The sequence below is a fragment of the Anopheles ziemanni genome, chromosome 3, assembly GCF_943734765.1.
Source record: "Anopheles ziemanni chromosome 3, idAnoZiCoDA_A2_x.2, whole genome shotgun sequence".
NCBI classification, from domain to species: domain Eukaryota; kingdom Metazoa; phylum Arthropoda; class Insecta; order Diptera; family Culicidae; genus Anopheles; species Anopheles ziemanni.
Window position 1 is genome coordinate 8,040,142 of NC_080706.1, and position 12,374 is coordinate 8,052,515.

At 40.6% G+C, this 12,374-nt stretch overlaps 1 protein-coding gene across 1 annotated transcript; it reads left to right on the plus strand.

Annotated features, from left to right (window-relative positions):
• Positions 1–940: 940 nt before the first annotated feature.
• Positions 941–5,129, plus strand: LOC131286022 (dihydrolipoyllysine-residue succinyltransferase component of 2-oxoglutarate dehydrogenase complex, mitochondrial). Its single transcript, XM_058314880.1, has 6 exons — positions 941–1,071; positions 1,384–1,499; positions 1,822–2,511; positions 3,624–3,768; positions 3,831–4,136; positions 4,199–5,129. The coding sequence occupies exons 1-6, from the start codon at positions 976–978 to the stop codon at positions 4,331–4,333; spliced, it is 1,488 nt and encodes a 495-aa protein (XP_058170863.1). The 5' UTR covers positions 941–975; the 3' UTR covers positions 4,334–5,129.
• The last annotated feature ends 7,245 nt before the right edge of the window (positions 5,130–12,374 follow it).

Sequence of the window (12,374 nt, forward strand, 5' to 3'; positions counted from 1 at the left end):
TCCTCTGGATCCTTTTTTCGCTAGTTCATCCGCCTTTTCATTGCCCGGTATCCCCAGATGTCCAGGGATCCATCTTATTTCGGCGTTTATATTTTGGCATTTTTTTAGTATATTGTGGATGGTTTGGTCTAGGTGAGTTTCTGTTTGGCCTTTGTCTATGATTCTGCAGGCTGCTTGGCTGTCTGTGTATAGTATTGGGTTTCGTATTTGGTTCTGTTCGGCTATTTCTAGGGCTTTTTCAATTGCGCTTAGCTCTATTGACGTGATGGGTGTGTGGTTTGTGAGTCTATAGCTGCTCGCAATATATCTGTTGGGTTGGCGGGCATTTGTTATGTATATGCCAATACCACTCCCCTCTTGCGACAGACTGCCATCTGTGTAGATTAGTGGGTTCGTTCGTTTGGTTTGATTTATTTCCTGTGTGAAGATCGTTTTCATTAGGCGTTGTTCGTTGGGGTTTTTTTTGTTAAGCTGTTCCTCTAGGCTGTGTCGTATTTTGGTCTGCTTGTTTAGGTCGTTCAGGACGGTATTGTTCATTTTGTTGAACAGCTCCAGGTTTGCTTCGTATGTTTTTTGCATGAATGTTTTTGATCTTGGTTTTCGGTTCTCGGTTCGGAGCGTTTCTAGTTGTGTTCTGTTTGTTGGGGAGTACATTATGGATTTTGCTATCTCTTTTGTGGTTATGTATTTCTTCCTGATGTGGTATGGTACCTCTGCGTTGATGGCATAGAGGGTGTTAATTGGTGTTGTCCTTGTGCATCCTGAGATTTTCCTCAGTGATTGTGAGGCTATTGTGTTCATGGATTTGAGGGGGGTTATCGAACTCAAAATAGACCTATGTCTTAATTATCTTGGTCATAAGGTAAATATTTTGCATCGCAAATGACAACTGCTGTCAGCTTAAGACAGCTGTCAATCAGTCTGCTTCAATTTTGCATCCGCGATCACGTTTGCTAATCGCAGCACGAATCGACGATGGCAGGAATTCTTTCGATATCTTCGCGAAATCTTCCCCGCGCGGCCCTTCGCATTAGCCTGCGCTCGCTAGAAGGACAATCACCGTCGCCGCAGGTAAGAGGTTATCAAATCAAAATCAAAACGGCGTGGAAACCGTGCCCCTTGCTTGTTTCACCAGCATCTCTGATTTTGCACACCGGGAAAAAGGCAGATTATGTAATCTTGCAAAAGAATGGATTGGAAAATGGGCCATTGTGTGAATTAAAACGTTGCTCGTTGAGTTGAAGAACACTCCTCCAACAATGGTTAGCATGCGGCTAGAATTTCAAGGTTGCACGGTTGATTTTTCCATTTGAGAAATGTAGCGTTCACTGCGCGTTGACGACTGTTTTCTAATCGATGTCACTGCTCTCCGCATCCCCGCAGGTTGCCGGAACCGGTACCAGATCGATCCACCAGCAGAGCCGCAAATCGTTGGCAAGCATCGCTAGGACAGTGGTTGCCGAGGGTGGCCGACGCGAGGGCAACGTAACCGTTCGAAAGTGAGTAGAAAGTGTTTTGGTTTTATATATAGAACTTCCTCCGTTTGATCGCCCGCTTACCATGCATTGCGTCTTTGTAATCGATTGATAACAATGTTAATCGTTGCTTTCGTGGGTGTCGTGGGGGGTGTGGTCGCATGGTTCGCTGCATTCGCTTACGTTCGCGTGGATGCAAGCGGTTTGTTTACATTAAATCACCGATCGTTCGGGGAATGGTGCACGCACCGGATCTGGTGGGATTTGTTTACCAAGCCGGTTTGGAGGAAGATTTTAGCGATAAGGCACTAATCAGTTTTCTTGTTCTCTTTTGATTGATTGATAGCTCTATCAAGGCGCAGCAATGGGGATTGACCGAGCGTACCATTTTCACGTCCGCTCGCCTGCTGTCCTCGGAGATCGTTAAGGTTCCGCCATTCGCCGACTCCGTGTCCGAGGGTGATGTGAAGTTCGAGAAGAAGGTGGGCGATGCCGTTGCCGCCGACGAGGTGGTGATGGAGATCGAAACCGACAAGACGACGGTCGGTGTCCCGTCGCCGGCTCATGGTATTATCGAAGAAATCTTCGTCGCAGACGGTGACACGGTCAAGGCTGGACAGCAGCTGTTCAGGCTGAAAGTCACCGGTGAAGCTCCGAAGGCTGCCGCTAAACCGGCCGAGGCACCTGCCCCAGCGGCCGCCGCGCCTCCACCGCCACCGCCACCACCACCGGTAGCGGCGGCTGCTGCCCCGCCAGCACCCCCACCACCAGCGGCTGCCGGTGCTCCTCCACCACCGCCACCGCCGAAACCGGCTGCACCGATTAGCAAAATGCCGGTCGCTGCCATCCGCCATGCGCAGGCCATCGAGGCTGCCACCGTGAAGGTTCCGCCGGCCGATTACAGCAAGGAAATCACCGGCACTCGCACGGAGCAGCGCGTCAAAATGACCCGCATGCGGCTGAAGATCGCTTCCCGCCTGAAGGAGGCCCAGAACACGAACGCCATGTTGACGACGTTCAACGAAATCGACATGAGGTGAGTAAAACCGTGCTTGTGCTAGTGAACGATCGTTATCACCTCAACCGTCTAGCCAACGGTCGCCTTGTCTTATCACCGCTGGGAACAGAACAACCTTCACGTGTACAATCTTGACAGCGCTAATCCATCTGCATACTTCAAACACTTGTTGCGCGGTCGTTTAATCAATGGCCAAGCCTCCAACTGGAGATTTGCTCAATAAGATTCCAAACCATATTTTGTTGAATTCCAAGACAAAGCCCGTCGACACGCAATATGCATCACATGAGTAAGCGTCATGGTGACGTGTTAAGATGATGACGATGCCTCACGAAATCCCACCGGCGGCGCATGACGTAATCCGTTAGATCTGTGGTGAGAGGTACGCATGCGCTTTTTTTTTTGGATTGAAGGTTGAAGCTTTAACAGGTTTGTTTCGGCTCAGCGAACTTCAGCTATCTATGGCCAGGCGTTTGTTGTGCGTGATTTAGTTCTGCGGAAAAATTATAAATAACACAAAACGCTGTCCCACTGACGGGCGATATCCGTAATGGATATTGGAAACATTGTTAAGCGCGAAATTAGTTGTGGACCCGTTTGCAAAAATGACGTAAATGGCAAGATAAATACCAATAGGGGTTTTCATGCTCATCTTTTTATTTTATAAACCGCTCTTCTGTATGCATTTAAAGTAGTATAAAAAGGTTTTTAAATCTTAAAATAAATATGCTACGTTGACATATTGTTATTTAAATTCAACATGACCTTAACATCTTACAAATACAATGCCCTTTTTTGCATCAAATCATAAAGAAATGCAGGCAAGCATCACTGAAAAAATTGTGCATAAAAGTAATTGATTGTGTTGATATTCTTTGGACTTTATTCATGTTTGAACGAACACTTCATCGATTCAACCAACCTACACGACTTACAACATTGTGCAACTGGATGTTAATTGAAATTATTTGTTTTATTTGATCAATCTTCTGATCAATCTTTGATTGAACAGATTAGCAACCCTTAGTTTTTAAGACTTATTCTTCAAACTAAACTGATAATGATGTCTTTCGGATGCTGTTTGTATTCAATCGCTAATTTGTCATGGATTTTTGTTACTTTTCTCTAAGCTTCATCATGGACTTCCGCAAGCAACATTTGGAGGCGTTCCAGAAGAAGTACGGCATGAAGCTGGGCTTCATGTCTGCCTTCTGCAAAGCTGCCGCGTACGCCCTGCAAGATCAACCCGTTGTAAACGCTGTCATTGGAGAAAATGTAAGTGCCATCAGCCGCGTTCTTGTCTTATCAAGTAATGACACGTGTCTTTTCATTTGTAGGAAATTATCTATCGTGATTACGTAGACATCTCGGTTGCGGTGGCTTCGCCGAAGGGCTTGGTGGTGCCCGTACTAAGAAACGTTGAGGGAATGAACTTTGCCGACATTGAGCTGTCCATTGCCGCGCTGGCGGACAAGGCGAAGAAGGGAACGCTGGCCGTGGAGGATATGGATGGTGGTACTTTCACCATCTCGAACGGAGGTGTGTTTGGATCGCTGCTGGGAACGCCAATCATCAATCCTCCCCAGAGTGCCATCCTGGGTATGCATGGTATCTTCGAGCGACCGATCGCTGTTAAGGGACAGGTGAGTAGACGTGCAGGTTCCTTTAAACACTGTGTATAATAACGCTAAACGGACCTTTCCAGGTGGTTATCCGACCCATGATGTATGTAGCCCTCACCTACGATCATCGGCTTATTGATGGCCGCGAGGCTGTCACCTTCCTGCGCAAGGTGAAGGCGGCCGTCGAGGATCCGCGCATTATTCTGGCCGGCCTGTAAGCGAAACACGACCGACACACGACGTAACATCAATCGCCTGCGTTCATGATGAAAGGATCTCCTGAATCAGCCACCCAGCTGTATCGTGCCGCGTAAAACTAACCACATCATAGCCGTAAATTAATAGAAACGATACGTTTATAAAATGAAGCAGACAGCACACTAACGCTTTCCCGTTGCACTAAATTATCTAAACCATTTGTGGTATTCGCAGAACCCATTGCCTGGGCACATGTTTTTCGATGAATCTTTATACCTACCGTTGCCACCACTTAAGGCCTCCTAGAGGAAGTACTTTTTAGAGCTAATAGATTCGGACGGTATCGAGTATTGAGGGCGTCACCGACAGTCGGTTTAGGTCACAATAGGATATATGACTCATCATTCTATTGGTTTGATCCGATCGGAACCATCGAACACCGAACGGTGCGTCTCAATGCGAACGACAATGGGGGTAAATTGAGTGTTTTCCTTTCCACAAAAAAAAACCTGTGCCCCATGCGGTCTGGATGTGTTATTTTTCTCCGGGGATTCGTGTTACGTATGGGCGAACCTGCAATACAGGTGCGTTTGTGTTCCGTAAGGTGAATAAGGTGCTCTAATAGTTCAATCAAAAAGGAAGAAAAAGAAAGAGTTAACGAACGGATTCCGGACGGACACCGACTGGAAGCACTGTGTTTGGTGATCATGAACAGCGTGCTTAAGAACATCATACTAAGATAACTTTTCGACGAAACCCGTGGAACGCGACGCAGTGTAGGTAGAGACGTATTTATTTGAGAAAAACAAAACAAAATAAAATACAATACATTAAAATATTCAAATGATCTTTTTCTATTGTAGCTATTTTTTAGTGATTTTAATATTATTTTTTCAATATTTCGGATAACCATCAAGACACAACTTAAAGTAAAGTTGTTAAGAAACAGCGAAACATGTTAAAAGGAAGGTGATGTCTATTTAATCCTAAGTATTAATTGTTAATACTACGCCATTCTGCTGATACTTTGTAGGACTCATTCTATCAGTAGTTTGGTTCATACTTTGACTCCCTTCATATATCTGTTCTTTCTAATTTTCAGAAAATTAATTGAATTGAAAAAATATTTCATCATATTTTAAAACAAATAATAAATCAATGCAACATTTTCTACATTCTAGGACAGAACTTAGCCTATTTTCTCAATTAGTGAAAAAAATATCGCACATGGATTTGAAGTAGTATGTTTATTAAAAAGAAAAGTCGGCTTCTTACTTCCCAAGATTGATGTCCTTGCCACAGACATGTCTGATAGTTTCAGTCTAGATGGGCATTCCTTATTTATCCATGAATTATGCTCCGCGCAATAGTGAGGACAACAAAAAGCAAACCCCGATAAAACTGCACATTAATGTCGGAAGTTTTGTCATAAACTATGAGATATGAGCGAATGATGATGTTTTATTTGAAATTACCCGTCCGGACTCTTCGTTTGACGCTGGTCTAGCTCAACGGCGAGCGGAAATAAGAAATAAGGGCTAAAAAGAAGCAACGGAAGTTTTGTGCCAAGCACCAGGAGGATGCTAAATAAGTCGATGGCGGTTCCATTGTCATCCAAAGTACTGACTGGGAGGAAGCAAGACGAGGTTCGTCCAGCAAAGTCGTAAACTTTGAAATATGTACTTTGTCCGAGGAGAGTATCGCAGATGATTCAACCTTATCGGATTGCATGCTGTAAGTGAGGGCAAGGAAATACGAAAAAAAACTGCGTGCTTTATTTATCTAAAAACATTTTTTTCTTTTATTATCAGTTCTGAAATATTTCAATTTGGGGAATGTTTCTTCATTTTATATTACGTTCAATTATGGGCCTGATGTGTACATATATGTTAAATTTAGGATTTCATTTCAGTTTTGTTTGTTTTTTACTGACCGCCTCAACTTTAGGAAGCTAGGAAGCTTTGTTTCCCTTTTTCAATAAATGTTTTTCTTTTCAGTTAAGTTTTCCTTTATAATCTTTTTTTTCATATTGCAATGTGTATTAACATTAATTTTGCTGTTCTTCGTTCATGTTGGTTTGGTTTTGACTGATTCTTTAATATTTCTTCTTTGATATATTTCTGTTAAAACTCTTCTGCATTGGTATTTTTTCGAATCCGGTATTATGTTTCGTTTTTTCTTTTCTTCCGTTCGAATGTGGCCTCTATTTATATGAAATTTTAAACCGGTCTTTCAGACCGTTTCCTTGTTAGATTCATTCTAGCCTGCGACAATTAAGATAATCTCATGCGATCGTATTTGAATTGGACTGGTTTTCGGTGAACTTTTCTGACTGGTTCTATAGGTTCCATTTTCCAAGAAAACGTGCGCTACCGGAGGGAAGAAACTCCAATCATTCCGGGCGGTGGTCACGGGTGCTTTGTTTGATAATGAATTTCTCCACGGCTAATGGAGCTGACCAAAGCGAAGGACAATGCGAAGGATATACACTAGACCCGAGCGATCCTGCACGGAAAGTGTGTCACGGATTTGGCACAGAGATGAGCACTAAGGCTAGTTATGAGTCTTGAAATCCTTTTTGGGGTTTCGTACGCTTGTGCGTGCGTTGCCTATCGTCATTAGAATCTGTTCAACTGTTGAAACGTTCCCGAAAGGGGTTTCGGTGAAAAGCCGTCTGGCGTCCAGTCGCATGCTGCCAAACGAAACAGGCCCGTCCCATTTTTTTCCTTCCCCTGCTCACTTGTTCCCCCTTCGGTAATTGTCGGCGAAACGTGATGCTGGTAGTAGATTTTGTGACAAGAGTCAATTGTAAACGGTCGCAAGGGAGGATGCTGCAGCGTGTTTAATGTTAGGGGTTGCGCGTTGAACCAACGTCTGGGGTGATTCAAGCAGCTGGCAATTTTAGTTCACAAAGAAAACTAAGACATTATGGAAATGGTGGCCCGCGGTGGTCAGAGACGGTCGACGAATTTTTACACGAAAGTTGAAATTTTTTTCACCTGAAAAACGGGCTTCACAGTTAACGCAGACCGAAACGTTCCAGGGAGGGGTTTAACGTTGTTTAACTTTAGAAATAATTTGTGTAGTGGTTGTGCGCGGAACCTTAACCTACTGCGAGGAATCGAGTATTTTTTCAAAGTTGTTTTTTTTACGTTTTGTTTTTTTTTGACATTTACATTTTGATGCTACTCTTTTTAGATTGGGTTGAATGCTACCACATATTACATCTTTGTTTCAAAGTTCAAGGTTCAACATTAAAAGCCTTTCCTCTACTATCATTGTTCGTTCTTCTTGTTTCGTAGATATGTCTTATAAGTATTTCAATTTATCAAGTGACACATTTGCGTTTGTTTTCAAAGCTTATGATTATGAAATTGTGGTTATCCAAATGATAGTAACATGTTATCAATTTTATGTTTTAGCTTAAGCTCGTTTTTGGAAGTTCCAAGTTTTCCTTCTTTGGGTAATTGTTTGTTGTTTGCAAATCAATTGTAGCTACTGCGAATATAGTGCTATTTTACACACGCGTTCCTTAGTATACAAAATGCACTGTATTAGCTGAACTTTCAGTTGTTATTTTTAAACAGTTATTTATATGGCAAACAGGATTTTTTGTTAGCTTGTGTTTAACTGAAGAGCTGTACCATTTAATTACGAGTGACATAAACCATTTTGTTTAATATGTTGTGCTAAGTCTAATCCCTGATGTTTATGGTTGTAAGTCCTGCTACGCATCATAAGGCACATAATTGATCTTAGTAAACAATTTTATACGCTATCTGAACGATGAAACTCTCATCTGCTTTGATATGTTCAAATGTTCGTTCTAATATATTTTCATGAAGATAACCGCTTTCTATTTCTTTTCCGTAGCTTGTTATGTTATGTGTTAAAGTATTTTTTTTTCTATTTTTCGTTTCACTTTTGAGTTTTCTTATTTTTCATAATAGGTCTGTACTAATTCGTTTCGTTTGCTTCGTTTTGCGAGAATGTACGGGACTTAACGGCACTTTTAAAAACTGCAGTCCAATGAATTCGATGTAATTTTGTAATCGTCTTGTGCAGAATGTAGATAAGTTATACTAACAGTTAGAAATGGTCGATCAAAAATAGGTTTCTTCTCCGGCTCGCAGGTTTTCTTCATGTCTATTATACTATAAGTTTTTCTTGTTGTTTCTTGTGTAATCCTTTCGCAAGACAATCATCGCTCATTTAAATCATACGTATCGAAGTTTAAGAATATTCATTGAAAACGTTCAGTTAACTTAAGCTCACCCCTGTTCTATACCTATTCTTATCTCTTAATATAAATTAAAAGTTTAACTCACAAGCAAAGGTTTTTAAACTAAAAACTCGTTTAATAAAAAAAAGATAGTTTCTGTTAAGTTAAGGAAGATACATTGAAAAGAAAATAAATACTTTTACAACAGCCTAGACATACTCTTGGTTGTTTGGAAATGCGTCAATCAGTAGTTCAACCGTGGAATTGAAAGTTTCCAGTGAAATACGAGTGCAAAGGATGTGTTGTGTATGTGTGTGTGGTCCTTTTTGTATTGTCGAACCGTAGTCGACAGTAAGAGCAAGAAAAACTATTGCAGCGTGGAAATTTTAAGTTTAATTTGGATCTCATTTAGCTTTACAGCGATTTATTTCGTAGATCATTCTTTTAGTTGGACTTTGATTGCCCAGTGACCGGGACGAGTTAAGAGAAACTAAAATAATAAAAAAAAAGTGGAAAAAGGAAAAGCAAAACATAATGATAAATTCATTTTCACAAACGAGACAAAACTACACTCGGTTGAATTAAATATTGTACGCACCTATAAAATAAACACCTCGATGGAGTCTGATTTTATCATTTCGTCGAAATGGCTTTTCGATAGTTCTCCCACAACTGTCAAACGTTAAAAAAAACTATTAATTTGTTCTGGTGAATTGGGGGGAACATTTATGATGTTCCTATTTTCGTCCCTATCTTGCATTTATCCAGTAAGAACTTCTCGCAAGGATCTTGACCACAGCAGCCTGAAAGTGGTCCTGAAAGTAACTCATTTACGATTTGCAGATTTGATATTAATTCAATGGTTGAATGGACAAATCGCAGGTTTTGTACCCTTCGCTTGCCCTTTGCGCCACTTCTGCCAGCTTCCGTTTCCCCTGACTAAATCAAGGCCCGAAGGAAGTAATCAATTACTGAGTTCATAACTTCCGAAATATCTGTGCAAAATATCCGAAAAGAGCCGAAATCTGCACATTGAAGGTTTGAAGAATGGTTTGAGAATTTTCAGATGATTGAGATGTTTCTATATTCGTTTCCGCCCCGTTGGTCTTCGATTAAAGCCGTGTGCAAAGTCCAAAAAGGCTAAATTTGTGCATCGAAGATTCTTAAAAGAAAACTTGTTCGTACGGCACGGACCAACTGACGGCGGGATGGGTGGGACACTAATATTTATCCGCTTCCATTCGGTAAATGGGAGGTGGGCTGATTTCTTTGCACGCTTCATTCGTCTTACGCCGAGATATAGTTTTCTTCACTTGGCTTCTGTGCCCCGGAAAGGTACTTAAAATATGCAAATTTAGTTTCGTTCACTTTGTTGTGCTCAGAAACATGCAGCCGGTTGCGAAAAAGTCGTCTGCTTCGTAGAGGACTTTGAAAGTTGATCTGGATTAGATTCTAAGACGCTGGCAAAAGGGCAATGGAGAAATGAAAACTTTTCTATCGTCTTAAGTCAGCAGTGGGACTAGCGGGTGTAGGAGAGTTTCCCGGTTATTGCCTTTTTTGCCCCATGTGCAATGAGGATTAGTCAATTTCTTGCCTAACTTGGTCATGTGTTTGTAAACAATACTAGCTAATTGGGCAACCGGATGTCCTATTTTTCGCGCAACACAAACACGTTTGGTTGTAAATTCCTTTGAATTCTATTTTTCCTCAGTTATGTTCCAAAAATTTTCCAGATTATGTCTTGGATATCTTGTTTTCACTAATATTATTTTGAAATGACGCTTTCTCTTTATATTTTTGAATTATTAGTTCAACTATTTCTTATGTTCTGTTTTTATATGTTTTTGAAGTTTTTGAAAACGAGTGACAAACTGTTTCCTAACCCCACTGCTGATGATTTTGATAAAGTTCTATAATGATAAATTCTGGCGCCTTCGCTTGACGGAACTATTAAAATTGCACTCCATTTTAGTGATAGGAAAAGGTTGTCCTGTAACTTAAAATAGAAAACATAAATTGTACGTTGTCTGTGTTTGGATGAGATAGCCGGTGTTGCTGAAGAATTGGTCTTAAAGCGGAAATATCTTGATATTTCTTCTTCGTCCATCACTCAAACCCGACCTCCACGTCGATGGAGGTGGATGAGATGGAACAATTTTGCAGAGGAAATTTGTTCAAAGATACTCAAATGCCATCAAGGAAATAAGTTCCGCCTGGTTTTGGTGTGTGTTGATGTGTGTTGACTAATTTTAAGTTTTTTGCTTTCCGGTTCTTCTTTTAGTAAGGATGGCTCATTCTCATGTACGTATCAAGTGCAGTTGATGGATGCGACCTAGACGAACTTTCTTCTTACCGCCCGCAGTAGGTGGTACTCGGTGGTCACTCTTTTGGAGAGGTTAATTAAGAAAATATTCCGTACGTTCGCTATTAGGAATAATTTGATTACATTTCCGTGTACGGCAACAGTGAACGTAAGGTTGTTCGGGTGTGTGAGGCTTCTTGTTTTGTAAGTTTGCTCTGCCAGTTCAGTGTCTTTGGCCGGAAATTGACTCTACCGAAAGGAGTTTCGCCCGGATTTCTTGGGAATGGTTTTTGTGCCATATGGTTCAATTGCAATGTTTTTGTATACAGTTTTTGAAGCAATTTTCTGGGTGTTTTGAATAACTATTCGATTTTTTGTATCCCACAGACACTATTGCTGTACTTGCTTTAGAATGCATTCCGTTTTCGTTTGTAAATTGTTTTAGTAAAATGTTTCTTCCGTTATTGCTTTCTTTGATGTATTTTGAAATTGGTGGCAAGGATTGGGTATTTCTTTGTTTTCGGTTTTGATAATTTGGAATAGATCATTCGACGTAAATCAAAAGTTCATCTTCAAACTATCTTTTCAGTCAATTACAGTTCAATTGGGTCTTTCAAAGTTTTGTCGTTTGTATTTCAGTTTCAGTGCTCGGGAAATTGTTTTGATCTTGATTATTGCCTTTTTAAATCAAGGGGCCGTGAGGTATTTTCTTATTTTATCATTTTAATTTGCCAGTTTTTCTAGGTTTTGGTTCCAGCTTATATTTTGTTTTCTGATTTTGATTAATTTGTAAACATGAATTATTATAAATCTCTTTTCATATCAAATGTCTCTAATGGGTAAGCGTTTTACTTATTGAATGAGATACTATTTCTTCTTTATTTTTATAGAAATTTGTGTTTTCTTCCTTGTAGTTTTTAATGCGTGTAAATTGCCATATTACAGAAGAATTATAATGCCTCTTTAGTTTGTTTTATGTTCGCTCAAAGTTTTCGCTTGTATTGAATCTTAATTTTACTTTATCGTTTTGCTGGTGGTCCTTGAATTTACTAATTTGCGTGGATTAAGTGGAATGGTTAGGATTTCACTGCGATAATATGCACCTAAAACGATCCCAAACTCCTTCAAGAAGTTTACGGTAAAATGTGGGTACGGTATAGATTTTGCCTCTTCAAAGAGAATTTCTTTATCTGTAAAACGCCATCCCCCAAGCTCTCAGAGTTTCCTTGCGTCCGAACATAAGTCCCATAAACCCGATAGACCAAATTCCTGAAAATTTCACGGATGTATTAATATTTGATAAACGATTTGATCGTTCCGTCCGGTCGTCCATCTTTCCACCACGCATGTTTGTGTTTGCCTATTAATGTTCTTGGATCGTTTCCTTGTTCATGATTGAGATTTTTATCGCGGTTTCCAGAATGTTGTCTTCTTTGTTCACGGTAATGAGTTTCTAATAATCAAGCGAATTACTCGAAACGAAGTTTTTGATGAAATTCAGGATTCCCCAAAGAAGGAATGTAAAATGAATTTTTAC

Coding starts and splice junctions, on each gene's coding strand:
- LOC131286022 (XM_058314880.1), top strand. CDS start 976: ATGGCAGGAATTCTTTCGATATCTTCGCGAAATCTTCCCCGCGCGGCC. Junction 1,072..1,383: donor GACAATCACCGTCGCCGCAG/GTAAGAGGTTAT, acceptor GCATCCCCGCAG/GTTGCCGGAACCGGTACCAG. Junction 1,500..1,821: donor GGCAACGTAACCGTTCGAAA/GTGAGTAGAAAG, acceptor ATTGATTGATAG/CTCTATCAAGGCGCAGCAAT.